General features: G+C 35.7%; 1 protein-coding gene across 1 annotated transcript in view; it reads left to right on the plus strand.

The window, feature by feature from the left end:
- tmtc2b (transmembrane O-mannosyltransferase targeting cadherins 2b) overlaps window positions 1-21,424 on the plus strand; it is a 126,235-nt gene extending 104,811 nt beyond the window's left edge. Inside the window, exons 9-12 of the mRNA XM_039650490.2 lie at window positions 7,498-7,579; window positions 9,857-9,971; window positions 14,219-14,282; window positions 17,378-21,424. Of these exons, the coding sequence (XP_039506424.2) occupies window positions 7,498-7,579; window positions 9,857-9,971; window positions 14,219-14,282; window positions 17,378-17,557 (441 nt within the window). The 3' untranslated portion in view covers window positions 17,558-21,424. The remainder of the gene's footprint in view (window positions 1-7,497; window positions 7,580-9,856; window positions 9,972-14,218; window positions 14,283-17,377) is intronic.
- Window positions 21,425-23,507: the final 2,083 nt, after the last annotated feature.

Raw genomic sequence — 23,507 nt, forward strand, 5'->3', positions numbered from 1 at the left:
AGCTAAATCTAGCTAAAAAAAACAGAAGACCGGATTACTCGCACATATGCCCTGGTTCTGAATTCACTCAGCAGAAATCCGTGTGGACAGATAAGAGAGAAGATGTGTTAAAAAAAGGTTGAGGGGAGGCGATTGCTCTGAGAGTGTACCTGTGTCTGTCTCCTTTCATTTCCACTCTGGAACTCTTCCATATGGTCCTCTTCGGGCCTTTTTCTTCCACGAGGCCACCACCAGCTGATTATGTAAAGAAAATACAGGCTGTCTTAATTTAGCATCTTTGAAAGCTCAGCAAGACAGTACAAGGAAAGCAGTGTGCTTTTGAAAGAGGGATTGTTCTGACGGGTTCTAGCAGAAATGGAGCTTCTTATTAAGCTACTATGGCAAGAAAATCAAATGAGAAATGTGATGGAATCTCCACTACTTAGCGGTGTTGTGTAAAGTCAACATACTTTCTTAATACAGGTTCCTGTTCTCATTGTGAATGATTCATCTTTGCATGCTATTATAAAGATAAAAGTTATTTTTGGAATCACACTGTGAAATAGCAGTTGAACATGTTCCAGGCATGTTAAGCTGTCGTGCTCATTTTGGAAATTTTGGTTCATATCAGGTGTGTGTTGTGTCCATAAGGGATCCCTCTCTTCATTTTTCCTGTCTTCTGTCATCTTTCATTAAAATGAGACAAAAAGGCTGACGCTGTAGCCAAAATGTCTATATACTTTATTGAAAACAATAGCAGGAGCAGAATTTGTTCTCATATACGCGCTGAATGAAAGTATTTATTTGTTTAAATACAAGTATTAGTAATATATATATATATATATATATATATATATATATATATGTGTGTGTGTGTGTGTGTGTGTGTGTGTGTTTTTTTTTTTTTTTTTTTTTTTTTTTTTGCTGGTACCATAACTGACTTTTCAAATGTGGGTAAAATTTGAAACACTTTTGGCTGAAGTTATTTTTTATAAAACTATGAACAGTTTAGATTGACCAAACCTTTCTGTCAGTTGCATCATTTCACACAGCCAAGAATAAATTGTGTGATCAAAGGGTTTCGTCTTTCTGTCCCCCTCTCTCTCTCTCTCTCTCTCTCTCTCTCTCTCTCTCTCTCTCTCTCTCTCTCTCTCTCTCTCTCTCTCTCTCTCTTTGACATTCCTTTCTCTTTTAGTTGACGTCAAGACACAAAATAGGGACTCACACTAAAGACCTACACTCCTGCCAGACCCGACGCAATGCATTTGATGAGCAAGTGGGGATGCGGGCATTAAGACATTCGGATTGCGCGGATTGCGAGAGATTAAATTGATTTATTTTATTTTTATTAATTTTTTTGCTGTTGTTTGCAGTTTCTATCACAAAAATTATTGTTTGGATCATATTATGGTTTTTGAATCACAGACTGGATACATTTTCTGATCATCCAGAAAAAAAAAAATAGGCGGGGTTAATGTAACTTCGCTTTACATTTATTACTTTAAGCCCACAAAAATCAAGTTTTTAATAAATGAACAATATGAAAGTGTTCAGTGCTGAGTTCTGTACACTCGCAAATCCTCATGCTTATGAGAGATTAATTGTTCAGTCAGCTTCATTGATTATAACGAAACTTTAGATTAATTTAGGTTAGATTAACAAAAATGAGTGACAGATTTTTAGTAATTTTTGAATGTTGATTTTTTTTTTTAATAACAAATAATATATCAGAAGCGTTTATACTGGGGTAGGTAGTTGCTATGTGGCCTGACTTGAAACTATTTAATGGAAATTTAATGGACGTACTGAAAAAAAAAATCTACTTTTACATTTGGGCTTATGTGGACGTGAGCGGAACAAAACATTCATTTTGCAGATGGGAGTGGGAGAAGGTAACATTTTTGCGGGAGCTTGGCTGAAAAATCTGTCCTGGCCAGAACAAAGTCAGTCCACCAAAGACATAGTCAATCGATCACAGAACCACACTGCTGTGATGAAACTCACTCAAGTGAAAGCAGATTCAAAAGGTTTTGTCTTGACTTCAGAGCCGTATTGATTTTTAACCATGTTTTCGGATCAAAGCTTTCAGGTCCTTGTGTTTTCTGCTTGCTTTGTGCTGACGATTTCTGCTACCTTGTTGAAAAATGCTATCGTAGCGTGAATCGATCGCAGAGAATGTTGATTAATATTATGTGAAATATAATTAAAATACAATTTGTAAAAAAAAATATTTTCGTGATTAGTAATCACAACATTTTTTCTTTTGTCAAATCAACTTAAATAACTTTACTCAACTTTATTTAGTTCAGATAACATATAATTTTGAGTTTCTGATGATTAAATCATTCTCCTTCATTGTATTAACTCACTTTTTCCAGTTCAATGAACTTAAAATTTTAAGGCAACCAGGTTACTTACTTTTTTAAGTTAAACCATTCTGTAGACTACTGTTTATATTTTTAAAACGTTGTGAAAGAATACAAATTATCATCAAATATTCATCTTTGACTTGTCAAAGCACACCTTTCCTTAGTAACTGAAATTTTCAGTTATTCTTGTTCAGCTGGTTGACCGTACAAATATTCATATGGTAGTTAGCCTTTTTTTTAAAGGGAAATTACATTATAACACATGAAAATGTACCTTTTGTTAAACATGCGCACATGCGCATAACCAGTAAGTAGCAAATCTCGATGGGTAGCATGAATCGTCAGAACATGCTTAATGCAGAAGCTGAGGAAAACATGAGTGGCCTTAAACAAACTCGTATGGCAATACATTCAGTATTTGTAAACAAAATGTATTATTATTCGGGCTGTCAATTTAATACAATTAAGAATTGGTTTAACTATATTGTCTGCAAATTAATCAAATGAAATGCACATTTACGTATTAATGTATTTCATGCTTGGATTGCTCTGATGATAGAAAAATTTCCTATTAATACACTTGCAATTAAATAGAAGGCATGATGAATTGCTTTTATTTATAGCTTTTTTTTAATTAATTACACTGAATTAAAACATTAAATTGGCAGCCTTATAATTATAAAAACCCAAACAAAGCTGAATTTTCAGCACCATTACACCAGTCTTCAGTCTCACATGATCCTTTAGAAATCATTATAATGTGTGGATTTGGTGCTCAAGAAACATTTCTTATCAATGCTGAAAACGGTGCTGCTTTTTGTAAAAAAAAATATATATATATATATATATATATATATATATATATATATATATATGAAGAGTTCAGATGCAAAAGCCTCTAAATGCCATTTGAAATTTTCTTCTTTAATGATGATTTATGTCAAGCTTGTATATTTAAGTTCAGTAATTTCACTTAAATGGCAATGGTAATTACCTATTAATTGTTATTTAAGTGAAATTACTGAACTTGAATATACAAGTTTGACAAAAATCATCATTAAAGAAGAAAATTTCAAATGGCATTTAGAGGCTTTTGCATCTGAACTCTTCATATATATATATATATATATATATATATATATATATATATATATATATATATAAATATATATATAAATATATATGGAATGTTCGAAATGTTCAAAAGAACAGCGTTTATTTTAAATTGATTATTTTTGCAATAGTATAAAAGTGTTCACTGTCACTCTTGTCAGTCTTCTTAATGTCATTAATTAATGTAAAATAAATGTACATTAACTATGAGGAATTGTTCATGCAGTCACCATCATTGTCCCCAGGCATCAGTTCCTGGAGGGGACAGGGAAATCTTCACGGGTAGGGGTTGAAAGGAGGAGACATTATGGAGCTCAGTCCTTTCCCAGTTGTGCTGACCTTCCCTGACCTCCATTCACAAACTTGTGTGTGTGTGTGTGTGTGTGTGTGTGTGTGTGTGTGTGTGTGTGTGTGTGTGTGTGTGTGTGTGTGTGTGTGTGTGTGTGTGTGTGCGTGTGCGTGTGTGTGTGCGTGTGTGTGTGTGTGTGTGTGTGTCAGCTGCATTATTGAATTCTCTCATTTCCGTCGCTAATCAAGCTCAGAATCCGTTGGAGAACACCTCTGGGACATTGGAACAGCAGTGTATCTGTTGTCTCTCTGATGTCATGCTCAGATTAAGGGGTCGGGGGTCCAGCAGAGAGGGGGAGGGGGTGTGTGTTCAGAGGAAAGGGGAGTGAAGCAGGATATTGCTTTAGAGTGATAACATGACCTCGGTGAATGACACTGACATGCGTTTGTCAGGAACTTGACAAAGCTTATCTTGATGCATGTCCTTACTTATTTAAATAAGGACATGCATATTTTTCATATGAATCAAAACCCAAATATAATATATATGTAGGCTATATACTCCAAAATATGTATTTGAGCCAAAACGTTATGACCATCTGCCTAATATGCTGTTGGTCCTCTGACCCGCCAAGGCATGGACTCGACAAGACCCCTGATGGCGTCTGGCACAAAGACATTTGCAGCAGATCCTTCACGGTCTGTAGGTTGCAAGGTGGAGCCACCGTGGAGGGATCTTGTTGGTCTAGCACATCCCACAGGTGCTCAGTTGGATTGAGATCTGGGGAATTCTTCATCATGTTCCTCAAACCATTCCTGAATAATGTGTGCAAGGTGGCAGGATGACTTATCCTGCTGAAAGAGGCCACTTCCACCAGGGAACACCATTGTTATGAAGGGGTGTACCTGGTCTGCAACAACGTTTAACTACAATGGGTGGAACGTGTCAAATTTACATCCACATGAATGGCCGGACTAGTATTTACCAGCAGGATATTTAGTTCAGAGCATCTCAGTCCATGCACCGGCTTGTCATCTCCCAAAGTGTATCTTGGTGCCATCACTTCTCCAGCTAAACGACACATGTATACGGCCAATCATGTGATGTAAAAGAAAACTGGACTCATCAGATATGGTGAAGGTCATCAAGGTCCAGTTCCAATGCTTGCGTGATGGCCATCGTTTCCTTCCAACACCCTGTCGCCGGTTTGTGGTTCGCCCTTCCTCTGACCACTTTTGGTAAATTCTCACCACTGCTAAACAGGTGCGACCTGAAGCTAGGAGCCTGTTGACTCAGCGCGTCTATGCTACAATTCAGTTCAATTCAAATTTATTTGTATAGCGCTTTTTACAATACATATTGTTTCAAAGCAGCTTTACAGAAAGTGCATTTCAGAAATGTACTTAGAAAAATACAGTTAGTTAATCATGTATTAATTTAGGGCATAACATCACCGGCGTTGGGTCATGTCTTCACAGGCGTTGAGTCGTCTCTTCACAGGCGTTTAGTCATCTCATCGCAGGCGTTGGGGCATCTGAAGTCTCCGTCAGAGGCTGTATACAAACTGGAGCTGACGAACGCTACTTAGATGGGAAATAATCAGCATAGCTGCTGTTCATAATATTAATGCATTCGATCTGATTCAACAGTAGTATAAAAGGTAAGCATTATGTGAATGCTTGGCTAAAGAGATGCGTCTTTAATCTAGTTTTAAACTGGGACAGCGAGTCTGAGCCTCGAACAATATCAGGAAGGCTATTCCAGAGTTTAGGAGCTAAATGTGAGAACGCCCCCCCTCCTTTAGTGGATTGGAATTGACCAAAAGCCTCGAATTTAGTGATCTTAAAGAACGCGATGGATTGTAGAGCGATAGAATGTCCATTAAATACACAGGAGCTAGACCATTTAGGGCTTCAAAATAGGCAGGTTTTTCCAGCTTGTGTTCGAAAAAACATATAGACCCAGAGTCATGTGAAATATCTCTCATTCCTACTGGAGCTGTTGGATGTGGGATGCTCCCCGCCCACGCTCAAAATGTAAATGATATGATTAGGGCCCGAAAGTGTATGATTAGGGCCCAAAAGTGGTCCTGTCATTAATATTATGGTGCACTGTCACATGCATATATATATATATATATATATATATATATATATAATGTATATATACAGTATATATATTTGAGACCCATACATAAAACCCATACATGAGACACACATACAAGTACATAAAACCTGCCTTGGCTGGTTGAATTGTCATATACTATTAACCCCGACAGTGTCTGGGTTTATTAGTGTAATATGTTGGTGATTACTGACTCTATACTGATGTATTATTTTAGACCTGACGGTGTCTAGTTTGATGTATACATGTTGGGATTACGGCTTGTTCTGTATGCTCAGGGGTCCTGAGCTGCAGTGGCAACCAGTTACTCAGTCCGGCGTTTTGCATAGCGTTCCCACTGCGTATAGCTACAAAATACAAAGTGACCGTTCGGAACGGAACTACTTGGTTACTCACGTAACCTCAGTTCACGCGTCGCACGCGTCCCCTTCGGCTTACCCTGACTTGCACCTCTCCAAAAATGTTACAATGCGTCAAGTCTACGCGTACCGCAAGTGCTTTGATTGGTCTGCTATAACCTCTCCACAGGTTTCACATGCTCCCTCTGCATGTGCAATTGCACGTCAACACGGAAAACGATGCAGAAGTATAAATGAAAACCAACGCGTAGTCTACAGTATACCGTAGAGGCTCCGCCGTAGGTCCGACGCAGAAGTATACTGTAAATTAGCCTTTAGGGAACGAAGTATTGCGTAGCCGGCCGCACTGTACTAACTGGCTAGTTGTCGCTTCAGTTGTATAAACCTGCTATAATGGTGAATTCGGGGATTAATATATGCAGAGGCCACGCCCCTTGATGGGTTCTGACGTGTAATGACGTTGAGTGATCTCAGTGGTCGCACGTCAGAGGATGTGCAATTGGTACAGCACAGCCTATAGGTGAGCCAGACGCTCAATGGGCTAGCTGTGCAGCTGCAAATGCGTTTTACATATATAGGTTTCAGTAAATCGAATAAATTTCCCAATGCATATAGCTACGCAATATTTCGTTTTCATAACTCAGGGAACTGAGGTTACATCAGTAACCAAGTAGTTTTGCCACCACAGGAATAACATATTCTACTGCACCACTGCTCTAACCCTTTTTTTTATCCCATTGATAGTTTATGATAGTCAAGTGTCCCATGTGTCGGTTTTCTTAATTTCTTCCATACACTCGACATGGTGTAAGTTCGCAAACATCCATGTCTAACGTTAAACAGCACTGGCTGTATAGTGTAGGCATCACTGTGAATGTAATACATTGATTTAAAGTTACACATCACTGCTTTGGGGATTTAAATTATACAGTGTAAATAAAAATATTTCACTGATTTGCAGCTGGTCTAAAGGTAACTTCATGCTATGTTAATCAAGTGAATCGTGGGAGCAGTTTAGCTTTTTTTCTTTTTACTTTTTTTTATTTGCAAGAAGTTTGTAACATTTTTACATTTAAAAAAATGTAAATCATGCTGTTAAGGGGTATGTAAATAATAGCAGCATTAGGCACTGCTAAACACATTTCCTGTTGTTCCAGTGAACATTATACATGTGGTCAAAAATCATCAGGTTTAAAGTGAAAGATTCCATGGAAACCTCACCCTGAAGAAATTCCTGATTATGATTTGTTTGTTTTCATTTCAGGGTCAGAAAACTGAAGCGGAGAAGTTCTTTCTCAAGGCAATCGAGCTCGATCCTACTAAAGGAAACTGCTATATGCATTATGGTTGGTAATACTTTATTTTTAATCTCTCCTAAACATGCCCACATGGGCTGAAACCACATTAGCAGTTATTCAAAAATAATGAGGTCATATGATTCCAACCATTGCATCTGCTCTAGCTATGCTGATGCAGTGAAATTCGTGAAACACTTTCACAATTTTACTTCATTCCGTTTTGGCCATAATTGTTCACATTTAACTCTTTAGCTTAGTCTTGTAATTGAGGTTACGTTTGGCTATTTCACAGCAAGATAAATGGTGCTTTGCAGGAAGTCATTGTTTGGGTGTTATCTGAAGCGTACCTTGCATACAGATGTTATTCCAGGGAGACGAAACCACCCACGCCTCAGCGAGCAAAGATAGATAATGAGACCTTATTTCTCTAAGGAAAAGGCATACGAGGGTTTATGTGTATCTGCATGAATGTGGCTTAGCCAAATTGTAGCCTATGGTCATTTTTTTTTTTTCAACACCTTTCTTGTTATTGTGCATCACATCCTTATTTTGGTGTCAATTTTACATCGGTTTTTATATTAACTGTTTTTGATGAAAATATGAGTTTAATCAAATTGTCGCCCTGTCATGCTCTTCTTGAAATGGAAAGAGTGAGAAAAATAATATTTCAGTTTTAGTAAAATTAAAACATTTAAAAATATATATTCTGTGCAATGCATTGTTAATATTTTACACTATGCCATCATATGTTATCAACAGTATTTGTTTTAAATATACTGTTGTTTCAAATTGAATGTTAAAAAAAAAATGGAATTATCTTTGGGATGCTATTTTTTATTTATTTTTTATCTTGGCATATCAGTCTTCCTAGTATCTTTTTTCCTCAAATCCTAGATTTTCACAGTTGACCTGTCTCTGGATGCTCTCATGTATGGATTTAGTCCAGAAAAACACAGCATCATTGGCTAACCCCAACAATGTGTTTTCCACTCAAAAGCTGCCAAGGCATCTGCGTAATATTATTTAGTACGTGTCTGATCAGGCATCTTTAGAACACGCACTATCCAAAGGCCACAAGGATGATCTTCTATTTCCTTCTATTGTTCTCTGGTGTATATCCACCGTCCTGGAGAACGTGCCGCCTGCTTTGTTTTTTTCCGTTTTGCATGATTGACCACATTGTCATTTACCAAAGGAAGAAAGCTGATTTATGCCTGATTTTTGCAATAATTGTTTAAATCATTTGTGTCATATACATGCATGTGTGTGTGTTTATATATACAAAATAATTATATACAGCACACACACATATATTATGTAAACACAGACTTTTATTTTGGAAGCAATTAATCGCAATTAATTTTTGCACAGCCCTAAAAAAAACTGTTGTTTTTCTCTCTAAAACCCCTCCTTTCCTTAAGTGTACTCTGCTCTGATTGGTCAGATCTGTTGCCCAGTTTGTTGTGATTGGTCTAATGCTTACTGCGGATGTTGTAAACTAAACAGCCATTACCGTATCCCAATTTCAGCTCTGGAAGCTTTCTCAGCACTTGTATACACAGTGATATGAACTGCAACAATGGTGTTGGTTTTACCGTATCAGTTCAAGGCACGAGTCCAATAAGGAAACATTGAAAAAAGTAGCTGGTCAACCAGAGCATGACTTGAGCTGGACATTTCTATGTGGTAGACATTGTAAGATTGGAGTTACTGACGACTAGTTTCAGGCAGTTCAGAATCAGTTCTTTCTTTAAGGATACATTAACACTTTGATCTTTGAAACTTTGCAGGATTTTTACATTCACAAAGAGCTATATTACTTTACATAAAAGGTAATACCTTGTAAAAAGCATAGTTGAGGCCCTTTAAGCTTTCTTCCTTTGCATAACATCACTTCTTATGTTTCTACTTTGGTCCATTGCTATTTGGGAAAAAAATGTTTGGTTTTGGCCCTGCAGTGTTCAGGAGTGTGGAGTGCCGCTTTGCCAAATAGCAACTAGTTGTTTATTCCACTTCGGTCTTGACCGATGCCTCTAGCAACGGAACTGCAGAGGTTTCAGATCCCAGTCGGTCCCCTTTCCACAACCTTACAGGAGTAAGCATTTAATTTGTCACGGAAACATGCCTATCGGATAAATCTCAATTGGACAAATGGTCTGTCAGATGGTTTGCGCGGCGTGCAGCGGCCTTGCTATCTCATGTTTCACAGAATCATTGAGAGGGCAGACCATACTATCCATCCCACAGCCAACGGAAATATTTCACATTTGTCTTTCTGAGGGAGTAAAAGCAAATATAAAATGAAATTTCCCTTTTCCTCCTCAGGTCAGTTTTTGCTGGAGGACTCGCGGCTTTTGGAGGCTGCCGAAATGGCAGAGAAAGCTGCCCAGTTGGACAGTGAAGAATTTGATGTGGTTTTCAGTGCAGCTCACATGCTCAGGTGAGAAGGACATGCTAAATCCATATAGACGACATTTTTTACTGATTAAAAACCCTGGACAAAGCATACATTTTTCTTGTAGCAGTCGGACTGGTTCGGTTTGGTTGAATTGGAATGACAGTATGCGTAATTTACTGAATTGTGTTACAAAGGAAATGTTGTTCCATCCAGGTCCCTTAAAGCTATCTGTTTCTCTCCAAGGTCAATAAAAACCTTGCCTAACGTTCAAGCGATTTTCTGTCTCATCTTGAAAAACTTTTTTACAAATGTTATATATATTTATACTTTAGTTTTGCATGAATTTCAGTTTATCTTAAAGGAGAACTCCGGTCAATTTTAACATTGAGCTCTTTTTTTTGTACATTTGGAGTGCTGTCAGTACATGAAAACGACAAAAATCGGTGTTGCCTACACCGTGTTATTCTCTTTTTAAAATCTGCACCCTGTTGACTTCAATGGGGCAAGTTCTAAACCTGCTTTAGCCTCTTAACATCCTTGATTTGTCATTTTAAGTCCACAGCCATGTGAGTGGTGTTATTAAGAGTGACCACTGGTCAATCTGACTGCAGTAGATGTGAAATATATTCATAAAAATGATGTTAATTCAGTTTAAAGAGTGAATCGGAGTTTAAAGAGTCTTGTCAATTTGATTTTGAGTGGTGCACAACCCTATTTTCACAATGAATAATATTGGTCATGCGTTTTCTTTCCACTTTGATGTCCGATGGAAAATCTGGATCCTGAAGCAAAACTGTTTCGATGATGTTTTTCTATCTCTTTCCACCTAGCCATTTGTATGGATGCTCTGTTTCTATTGCAGTGCACCACAGGACATGTAATGGAAAGCCTGCATTAATGCCATCGCCTTGAGTTTTCTGTTGAATACACTTCTCATAATTACTACATGGAGTTCACATGGTTTAAAGTTACACACTTCCTAAAAATTATTACAGCCCCTCAGTAGATTTTGCATGGGGCTTTATGCTACACAACCACTTGGTTGTTAATTGCTGTCTTAGACCATGTCCCCTGCCTTCATACTAGCCTGCGGTCCAACTTATTTGAAGATCAGGTTCCTGGTGTGTTTGTCTTGAAAGGACATGCAGAATGGTCTCAGTGGTGTCAGGAAAGTATGAGACCGCTTTAGATGTGCAGCGTTTTCTTATAGCTCTCATGGGCCCGTCTGCACCGACAAGTTTGCTTCCTTACTATCAGTTTCATTTTACTTGCCCTCTTCAAACGACCATGGTTTTTCTAAACCCCAACCAAACTGTCACTGCCACGCTAAGGAAAAGCTATGTCAAATTTTGCTACTTCCAAGTTTTCCCAGTTGTTTGTTTGTCTGTGAAAGTGTCATATTTAGTCGAGACAATACATTATACATGCCGCACATTGCTTTTTGAGGGTTTTGATGCTTTAAGGGGATACATTTATAAATGCATCATCTTAGAGAGGATTATAGCATTCTGGAAGTCTTAACAGTCTACAAAACCCTCATTCAAGTTGCGTTTCTAAATTAATCTCTGTTTAGGCACCACTTTTGTAACAAATTCACCCTCGTTCCATAATAAATTTCATGACAATTGCTGTCTGATTTAGACAAATTGCTTTGTAGCATTTTTTCCCCCCATTGTTATCATAAACCATAAACCGTAGACCGTAAACCGTTTTTTAGAGGATGTCTACAGCTTTGTACTATAAAAGGTTACCATTGAAGCGCTTATGTAATGCAGTAAAAAAAACAACCTTTGGAGGAAAAAGCATATAATTCATAACTTGTTACCATCTAAGTTACAAGCCGCGAATTTTTTTTATGCTTTTTCTCCACCACTTTGGAATGATATAATGAGCAGATTGCGGTGGGATGGAGGAACAGTTTTGGTTACCAGATATTAAACTTTTTTTTTATTGTGTTTTGGAGGTTTAGATCTGAACTAGGGAGTTCAAGTGGATGCTGTCTTTTAGATTTTCACCATATATTACAGTTGTGGAATGTGGTCATAGAGTCCAATCTTAATACCGTTGGGTTTTGACTCTGTTGAGAGCGGTCACTTTCCAACTGATGATTAAAAGGGAATTCTTTGTCCCTGCAGACAATTGTGGTTATGATCAAGCTATGGTTTATTGTGTGAATGTGAAAATTACACTGACTCGTCATAGGAGGAAAGGACTGTAAAGCAGAATTGGGGATGATGAACAGTAACACATGGTTCTGCTTTAAATGCTTAAGTTCACTGTTGAGAACCGGTCATCCCATAGATGTTTGTGTAACTTTTTATCTTTGATTTTTTTTTTTTTTTATGTAACTTTTTTTATCTTTAGATTTTAAATCATTTTTACCCTTGTGTTCAAGAAAGGTCAGGCCATTAGGGAAAATTCAAGGTTTAAGGTTTAACAAATCATTAATTTTTCAAAACGCATTGCCGGCATCTAAATGAGAGGTTTTAAATAGTTTAAATGAAGGCAGATGCATATTTTAAGACTCATTTATACTGCATAAGAAAGCAACCACAGTGCAGAAGTCGTCGTTTTTTTATAATGGCCAATGTACTAAGGTGATATTTGTAAATATAGTCATACAAAAAAAAATATTTTATTTATTACAGAAGCCAACTAGACATCATCGTAATTTAAAACCATTGACCACAGTAATTTAAAACCACTAATGATTATAAGGAAATTAAAACTACTGATCTATATTTGCTGTTTTCAGTCATTTGTAACATGAGCAACAGAGCATGTGTCTGAAATGCTGCATATACCCTCTCAGCTTTACTTGTAGAAATTTCATCCTAAATGGTATATTAATGCCAGTGGTGGAGGAAGTATTGAATCTCAGTACTTAAGTAAAAGTACAAATAACCAGATAAATATTTACTTCAGTAAAAGTAGAAGTAACACAATGACAACCATACTTAAGTAAAAAGTAAAAAGTACCTGATTTTAAATGTACTTTAAGTATTAAAAGTAAAAGTACTTGCATAATAATTGATTCTCTTAATGACTATTTTCTAATGATTAATAAAACATTTAATTCTAACTCATTCAACCTAATAGCCTACTCCTATAATGATGTTCAATAATGATGGAAAAAAATTGTTGTCACCATTTCTGAAACAAGCTTGCAATTAGGCAATAAGCCATATCCTTACTATATGTTAATAACTATGTTTGGCCGTAAACGCGATTAATTTATGGTGTAATTCTGAACCTCTTGGCTTGCCATAATCCTAACCAAACGTATATTACACACGGTGCGTTTCCTAAGCATGTAAAAACAAATTTTCGCGTATAAATTGCACGATAAACACACTGCGTGCAAGACGCATTTAGTTGATATATCTATGGCAACCAAACGTCACTGGTGAGACAAACGTGCAACGTTTACGTTTTGGCAGGGGAAAAAACTGATCAGGAAATGTAATGAAAAAGTAACTAGAAGTTGTAGAAATGTAGTGGAGTAGAAAGTATAATAATTGCTGCAAAATGTAACGAAGTAAAAGTAAAAAGTATGCACTATTTATTCTACTTAAGTAAAGTAAAGATACGTGAAAAATGTACTTAAGTAAAGTAACGAAGTATTTGTACTTCGTTACATTCCACCACTGATTAATGCCATGTCTTTATTCATCTTCTTCTCTCTAATGTCAAGGTTGGAACTGGAATGTTTTCCACAGACATCATTTATCTATCATCTCATTGCTTGAATGTTTCAAGTACAGCCTATCGTATTTTTGTCTTAATAAAAATCTATTTCTTGAAACATTTAACCTTAGCTCTTTTCGGCAAGAACAGTTTGTTTGAGGGTCTATAAAACTGGGCGGAATAAGAAAAGCGGTCTTCTATCATTAATCTTCGGCTCTTTCATCATTACAACCCAGTCTGTCTTTGGCTGACGGTCATTGTCTGCATATTGAACTCACTTCGCGAAGAAGTTATTGCTACCAGCAGGTACAAGTAGCTAGAAGATGCATATGGGGTGTTTTTACATAGAAAAAAACAAACCTTTAGGTTGTAAAGAATCTAAAGATCTTCAAAGAGCATCCAGTAGGTTGTAGGTCATGACCTGAGAAATAAGGGCACTTTTCTCTGCTCAAAAATTGTGAAGTCGGGCAGTTTTATATCCCTATTTGGCTCAGTTTTTCCGTGGCAGTAAAGTTGGTCAACAAATGGTCCCTGGTTTGATGGCCAGCAATAAACCTGTGCGACAGGATGAAGTAACTCGCAATGTTTATGTGCTCTTTCAGGCAAGCCAGCCTCAATGATGCTGCCGAGAAGTACTACGGACAAGCAGCCAGTCTGAGACCCAATGTAAGTAACCATGCAGTCCTGGTCATATTGTGGTTGACTTTAATTGATTAGTGTGACTCAAATGCTCCCCATTAGTTGTGTCAGTGACCAACTGTACAAGCTCTGCTGGCGGTTTTGGCGTTTGTTTTCACAGCATCAAACTTTAAAGAGATGCGGTGTGTCCGAAACGTGCACTGTGAGGTTTGAAAAACACACAGATGTTTGATTTCTTTGGAATATGTGAATGCGTTTGATGTTTAGTGTGCAGCTGCCTGAAAGGAAGTTTCCATGTAAACCAAACAGAAGTGTAAAATGGAAAAAATGGAAAGGTGAGGATGACTTTTATTATAGACAAAAGAAACAAAAACCTAGGAAACCGGCTATTTACAACAATGGTGGAGTAAGTTATCATACAGTCAACCAGATAAAAAATGATGTACGTTTAATTTATAAAACAGTATAATTTTAATTATATAAAAAAAGCTTTGTCTGAGTGATGGTTATGTTTGCTTTAGGGCTGTCAAACGATGAATCGCATCCAAAATAAAAGTTTGTTGTGTTTACATAATATATGTGGGTGCACTGTGTATAATTATTTTCTATATAAATACACACACGTGCTTGTATATATTTAAGAAATATTTTCATATATATACTGTATATAGATTTATATATAATTTATATTATATATAAATGTAAATATTTTATATATAAATAATATTTATATTTTTTTTTCTTAAATATACATGCATGTGTGTGTATTTATATTTATACAAAATAATTATACGCAGTGCACCCACATATATTATGTAAACACAAAATTTTATTTTGATGCGATTAATCATGATTAATCGATTGACAGCCCAAGTTTGCCTCTATTCATTCTTTGCATAACTTTATTTTATTTTCTGTACTCTATATTTTCTAGCTGTGTAGGAGAAAAAATATATATATTTTGGTATGAGATGTTTTTTTTTTTAAGTAAAAAAATGCCACCTTTATTTCAGTATTGTACAGTGTCTGGACTTTTGCACTGTCTTTAGGGATGTTTGTCTCCTTAGCAGCTGTTTCAACAAAGTTCCCAAGATCCTTTCCACATCTGGTACTGCTGATGCTGTGACTGCATGGCGTGATAGTGTTGTGAGGGATACTGTGCGGTTAGAGTGTAGGATGAAGAGGAAGGAAAGAGGTCAGGAAACTTCTGGAGGCCACAGCGGGGCAGATTCCCCTCCACTGCCTCTATATTGTGGTGAACAATCAAACGTTACACCCTTCTCAAAAGTATACAAACACAAATATGGACATAAGAGTTGGCCTGACTTTTAAGTAATAATGATAATAATATTTTATTTATAACGCACTTTTCATTCCGAAGAATCTCAAAGTGCTACACAAGTCCATTTTGCTTACTTACATTTTATTGATGCATAAAATGAAGATGTTGATACCAGACTTACCATTTGTTAAGGATATATATTGATATTTTAAAAAATCCACTTTTTTTTATTAATCGTTTTGGCTTAAAATAAAATGGATATTAGATAAGTAACTTTCATTAAATAATTGAATTGAATTAACTGGATAATCCCTTTGCAATTTAAACCCATGTATGTATTAATATATTATATATATATATATATATATATATATATATATATATATATATTAATCATACAATGATGCAAGTTTTTGGTCATATCAAACCCACATTTTAAATGCATACACTTTAAAAGCTATCTGTTAAAATAGTCAGTGAAATGTACGGTTTTAATATGAAGGAATTTCTGGTTGCATTCTAATTTAAGGTGTCCTTGTTTCAGTGTAATTATACATTTAAGTAGGCCTACTGAGTAAAATTAATTAACTAAATGTTAAAGGGTTAGGGTTAGATTAGGGTTTGGTTTATGGTTAGTTGTAATTATGCATCATTTATTAACTACATGTAACAAGGGCACTAAAATAGTGTTACAGAATGTTTGTATTGATTTTACACAGATGTTTTACCCATATAATTACACATTATATTATGTTTTAGGGTTAAAGGAAATGTTCTTAAACTCAGCAGAAAATTACCGGTACATTTTTTCCTACAGTGTACTTGGATACTTGGAGTTATAGTGAAAAAGTTGCTGAATATGTCTTTGAATATATTTGGTTTTGAGAGGAAGGTATACGTGTCACCTGAGTGCAGTTAATGCCACAGTTTGCAGTTCATTTGTCCCTCAGTCTTGTTTTGAGGTTTGACTTCTCTGTGTTGGGTCAAATAGTGCTAATATATTACTTACACGTTGTGTAATTTTACAACGATCGTCTCTTTCTACTTTTCCGTGTGGAAAACCATGGCAGCTGGCCTAAAAAGTCTGTTAGTGTAAGTTTTACTCTCGTGAGAGTAAGATAATATACAACTCTTTCCCTTCAGAGGTGGCAAGTGAAGCATGTCCAGAAATGGTTTTGTATTAAATCACAGTAACTTATTATATATTTTAGACATTAAAACATTTATTTGTGTTGAAATTTTGGTGCTGCGACAAATGTGTTTTTGGATGTCCATGTGAGAACTCATGGTATGCTGGGTTTAGTCGAGGTTCATTTTGATTTATGTATCTATTGAAATCTCCTTATGTGAGAAGAATTGGCGTAGACAACATATTGTTTCCATTGAAGCCTGATGCATTCAACATCACTCATGTAACCCTGACATAAGTAAAATAGATGATGTGCATCCAGAAGAGTTATAGACTGTAGAATAACAGAGTTTCTGGTTAAATTTATGGACATGTGAACCTGAAAACATTTCCAAAATGCCAAAGATTCGCTATAACCTTGGTTTGTTTAGAATGAGCATGCAAAAAATAATATTTGCTTCCATAAGGTGCAGTCACATTCGTGAAATTTTGCATGCCAAAAAAGGTCCATTTTAAACAGTATGAAGTCATTTTTTAAACCAAACAACTTGAATGAGTACAATCTTCCTGGTGAAATATTTCATCCTCAGACTCCCGATCGCACAAATTCCTATTAAAATTGCAAATTTTTGCCTAGCAATGGTAAATGTGACCACTTTTAAAGTGACTTTTTCCTTAAACTGGTGTTTTTTGTTTTTTTCCCCCCCAAAGTATCCCGCAGCCCTCATGAACCTTGGAGCTATTCTCCATCTCAATGGCAAACTCCAAGAAGCGGAGGCCAATTACCTGCGAGCCTTGCAGCTGAAACCGGACGATACCATCACTCAGTCCAACCTGCGAAAACTGTGGAATATCATGGAAAAACAAGGCTTAAGGACCATGGCTCCTTGACTTGGACACATTTGATCTGACAGCTTCTCTGAAGTTGTAAAGGAGATGTTCTCTCTGAGCTCTCAGTAATGAGGTAATTGACATCCTAGGGCTGACAAAGAACATCTTCAAAACCTGGGTTACCCATGGGATGCTTAAGCATGCGAGAGCGGCTTCGTCTGGTAAAACTGAGACATTCTGGAACAATCTAGAACTGCGGAGCTCTTCAGACGTGTCGGGAGTCCTTAACTTGAAGTGGCCCATAGATGCATACTTGAAGTCTCATGATAGATTAGATGTTAATTAGTTAGTCAATGCTTAATAGTCTTGAAGGGCAATATTTGCCCTGGGACTGAGAAGGAATTGAGAGTGCTACAACCCCCATGAGGCTATACTCTGCATGTACAGTACATTTAAATGTCATTTCTCTATTCATATGATTGGAATCATTAATATTTAATGAGCACATCATGGCTGACAGAAACGCCTGGAGGCAAAAAAAATAATAATATCTTCTAAAAATCATCAAAATAATTAGATAAATAATTAGCCAAACATGTCATATGTCTTTCTAACTGTAAAAACAAACGCCAATTGTCAATGATTGATTTGTGAGGTTGTAGACTTCGGGTGTGTTCACACTTTTAGTTTGTTTCTCTTGGTTCTTTTGGTCTGGATCAAAAAAAAGGAAAAGAATTCATTTAGTGTACCAGAGTTCGTTTTAATCTAACCAAACCTGCCAAGTGTGTACACACCCTTAATGACACTGTACATATGAGCACAGATAATATGTGAAGTTTGGTTTGGGATGTAGAATTCTTAGCGAATGCTTTTAAACGTTCCATCAACGTTTTGTCAATCCAGACATGATGAAATGCCCACAACAAAAGATAACTAGTGGATTGGTAACTTCTGGGATTAAGAAATTGGATCCATTATCTGCATATCGCCGAAAATGATAGGCACATTCGATAAGCTATGTAGCCTGAGGGAAATTAGCGAATTGAATTCGCAAATTTAGCCTCAATTTGCATAAAACTGTTGTGTAACAGATATATTCAGCGGATTTGATTTCCTAGTTGCGTTACTAATACAAATTTCGGATGAAAAATGTTAATTTGTTAGAATATCACATTTAGCAGAGTGAGTTTATTCACAGTTACACCACCATTCAAAAGTTTGGGGACAGTCTTTTTTTTTTCATTTAAAGTGAGCGTAAAGACGTTTTTAATGTTACAAGTGATTTCAAATTAGGGCTGCAACAACTAATCGATAAAATCGATTATAATCGATTATGAAAACGAATGTCATTATCGATTAGTTGGTCTGATTACGTCACAGAGATTGTTTATATGCTACCGCATGCTACATGCGCCACACACACAAGGTCTCTCTCCCTCGTCGCGCAACACGGACGGTTTTTGAACTAATTTGCTAAACTAATGTTTTTTTTTTCACTAAATGTTCCGATTTTATACAATCATTGTGCACTTGTGATTTTTCTAGGCTACGTTTTGCTGAGTTATCCACTAATCTAGTTTACAATAGCATTTTTGTCATAGGTTATGGTCATGTATGCTGTTTTTTTTTTATTTGTTGTTTTTCTTTAATTAGAAATTTAAGTAATTTAAGTTTTCCTTAAGTAGATTGTTTAACACACAAAGAGTGATTATCAGATCATCGAAGCCTCGTCCTGCTCGCCAAAACCTGATTTAGCGTTTTATTTAGTTATAATAAACAAAAAAATGAATAGATTTTTTATCCGATTTATAGATTAATCGAAAAAATAATCGGCCGATTAATCGATTATCAAAATAATCGTTAGTTGCAGCCCTATTTCAAATAAATGCTGTTCTTCTGAACTTAAGCATGCGACACTAAAGATTCAGCTTTTCACAGAAATAAATTATATTTTAAAATAAATAACACTTATTTTAAATTGTAAAAATATTCACAGTATTACTGTTTTTACTGTATTTTGATCAAATCAAATGTGTCCTTTGTGCTTAAGAGATTTCTGTCAAAAATATACTTAAAAAATCCCAAACTTTTGAACGGTAGTGTTTATTAGATCTGAACATTAGGACCATGGACATCGATTAGTTCAGCTGGTAATGTCCTTTTGACTGAATTGAAATGCAAAGTTTTGACTGGTAACCAAATACAGATACGTTTACTTGCTGCATCTAACAAAATACAGCCATAGTTTTGTAAGGGATATATGTGTTTATATGTATTGTTGGTTTAATATTTTCTTCTATGTTTGAGTGTATAGATGGAGCCTAATATATAAAATGACACATTACACAGTTTGATGTTGTTGCTCAAACAGAAAACGATGAGCCAGAATCACAATATGCGAATTACTTGTTTAGTTCATTCAGCGATTACTTTGTTTCATGATGGTCTTTATTCCGTGCATGTTCCTGATCTTTAACTTGGTGCTCTCATTTGGTGATCCCAACTATTTTTATGAAGGATTTTTATAATATGAGCCTCTCCATTATTTCAAAGAATTCTGACACAAAAATGAATCTTCTCGCCCCAAAACCCAAATGACCTACTTTCTTTCAGTGAAACTCAAGAAAAACAAATGTGGAAAAAAATCATGTTTCTTTTCCATGCTATTACAATGGAGTTTCAAAAAAAAAGATGAATAAGAGTGGTCCATACGACTCATGCGCTATATTCATATGATAGCTTTGTGTCAGGAACGAATATAGGAACGTTATATAAACCACTTTTATGATTATAGTTCCCATTCATTGCAACCGAATGTATTTGTTATGACATAAGGGTGAATAAACAACAGAATGTTCATTTATTGGTGAACTAGCCCTTTAAAGTCCTAACAAATGCCATGACGGACAGCTGAGTCAGTATTAACTTATTCCTTTTTGTGTTGTCTTGATGGAAAAAAAAAGAGAAAACAGCTGGCTCTGTGTTATGTTTAAGTGTATTAAAGATTTCTGATTCAATATGCCCTTTTTTAACACATTTTTGCGCTGAACTGATTCATCCATTGTTTCATTGAGATTCATTGTGTGTAAAGGGAGCATTTTAAAGGGAATAAACCCAGAATTTGCAGTCATGCAGTCATCTTGATGGTCTCTAAGACAATTGTGTTTCTTCACATTTCTCTACTTCTGTTGTCGTCTTTTTCCTTCCAAAATTACTAACCTCAAAGGCAAATAATAACTCCATTCAGTCTGATCTTTCTAATATTAATGAAAATTAGACCGATTAGGGAAAAAAAAAAATTATATAGAAAATATTGTTGGACATCATGTTTATATATATATATATATATATATATATATATATATATATATATATATATATATATATATATAGCAGAGTAGCATAAGATTGGAATAACAACCCTTCCATGTTGTCAAAGGATGTGCAGTCCGCATTACCATAGTAAACCATTTGTATTTTTATTCGTCTGTCGTAACGTGATTGTGTCTTGTCTGTCCTCCACAGTGTAAATTATCTGAGTAGTTTCTAGTGGTACCGGTTGTGACTGCATCAATTCTGTGCTGTTTTTAGCTGTACCCAGTGTGTCTGTCAAGATGAGTTTTCAAATGGATTCACACAATGCAGACTTACACGACTGAGACACCTGCACCCGTAGGCGTGTGTTTGTCTTTCCTCAGGGATTTTGAAAGGTGGTGATATCGCGGTTGGTGTTCTCCGAGCAGAGAATGAGTTTACTCAATAAAAGAAGAAAAAAAAATATTTTTTGGAACAGTGCATTTGTATAAATGATCAAGATTTGTAGCCTTTCTTCTGTTTTTTGTATAAAGACTGACGTATGTGCCAGATAAGACTTTTCCCTATGTCACGTTTTTTTCCACAATAAAGTACCCGGTGTTCTGCTCTCTTCTCCAGACTCTATATCGTTGGAATACAAACATTTCAAAAGTTTGTGATCCATTCCCTTTCATCTTGTTTTCTTTATCGTCATTTAACTCAAATGTTGTGCTCCGGTAATGCTTTGAACAATGGCTATAACAGATAGCGTTAAGTGTTCTGAATATTATAGCTGTATTCTTTAGGGTTACATAAATACTTTAAAACAGAACCAATACATCATTGTTTCCATAGAAACCAGCCTTCAAGTAGGTTTCTTAATTTTTTTATATATTTTTTTTTGCATTACTTTAGTTAATGCATTAGTTATCACAGTTTACAGTGTTTATTAACCTAGCTTCATGTTAATTTATAAGTGTATTTTTGATGATCATTTCATCAATGTATCAATATGTAGAAATTTGCCTACATATTGTAAAAAATACATATTGCCTAAATACATATTTTTACATATTGCCTACAATATTTAAAAAAAATATCCTACAATATATTATTATTTTACAATACATGCTGTAAAACAGTTCATTGTTAGTTTATGGTATTTAATTAGCCGAACTGATGTATACAATTTTAACCTTTATTGTTAGGTGTTACAGACCTAAAGACTTTAAAATGATACAAAATATTTATATTTTTTGCCATTTGGAAAATATTAATATATTAAGAATATTAATCAGCACAAATTATTTCAACATTGATAATAATAAGAAATGTTTCTTGTGCTTAAAATCAGCATATTTGAAATGATTTCTGAAGGATCATGTGACTATGAAGACTGAAAATGCAGCTTTGCATCACAGGAATAAATAACAGAAATTATAGAAAACAGTTATTATACATTTTATTAATAGTTCACAACATGACTGTTTTTGCTATATTTTTGTATTGACAAAAAAACAATTCAACATTTTAATATTAAGGTTTCAGCTTGTTCTGTCACTTCTTTATTTTTTTATTTTTTTGTTTGCACACATTTCACTGTTATTAATGCTTTTACATATAACGTTACAGGTTCTTTCAGAACTTTATTTAACTGTTGCTTTTCTAAGCCATCAAACTTATGATTTTACCTTTATAGTGAATGATGGATCCAAGATTTTTACAAAGCCAGTTACCTTTTTTGAAAATGCGAAGATCTAATTAGAAGTTTGACTTGCAAATGTATTAAATGCGTCATTCATATGTGAGCATTTGGTCTTGTGGCATACATTGACATTTACATCTGGGACGCGTGTTTCGCCCCTCCTCCACACACACTATCCTGTTGACAGCCAGAAGCCTTCCACCCTGGAAATGAGAAACTGAGCCATGTGTTGTATCTCACATGTTCTTCTCCATGGCCCTTTCTCACGTCTGATCGCACTATGGGGCCTTGTTGATTTAAAATGTGTAAGGCGTTTGTGTGCGTGTCCGCTACATGTTTCTCATCTCCTTTACAAAACACAGGTGTCTCGTATCTCCGCTAGCAACAGTCAGACAGAAGACTGGTGTGAAAAGTGCTTCAACTTAAACAGTATAGTCTTTGAACTGCACAACTCTGTTTTCTTACGCATTGCTGTTCTTTCCTGGATTTAAGGATTTTTCCAGAAAGCCAATGATGTATACCTTGAGGTAGCCTACTTCACAATTCTCTCAATCCTTCAGTAGTCTTGCTCCATGTTCTCAAGCCAAAAAAAATATATATATGGACATAGTCTGCAACTCAGTTAGGCAGTGGTGTTTAAAGGGGAGATGAACTGAGAAATTAAATTTCCCTTGAGCTTTTTGACATCGCATTAAGAATATCCTGTAAGTTTCAGAACTGAAAACGTCCTTGTTAGTCCAATAAAAGCTTTTATTGACACCAGCCTTAGCAAACGGCTCGTTTTTAAAAGTGGGGAACTATGGCGTTAAAGAGGATAAAACACCACCCCTGCTGAAGAAGATCAACGCCTACTTCAACACGGCCGGTTTAGCCCCGCCCGCCGATTCGCGCATTACTAAATAATAGCTAAATTTAGCATATAGCTAAATAACATAGATTCCTGCCTCGTGATGAAAAACCGGATCGAGCTACCGAGCTAGCAATACAACATATTGTGCAGTGCCTGGTTGT

The sequence above is a fragment of the Pimephales promelas genome, chromosome 10 (assembly GCF_988280905.1).
Source record: "Pimephales promelas chromosome 10, fPimPro1.hap1.1, whole genome shotgun sequence".
Taxonomy (NCBI): domain Eukaryota; kingdom Metazoa; phylum Chordata; class Actinopteri; order Cypriniformes; family Leuciscidae; genus Pimephales; species Pimephales promelas.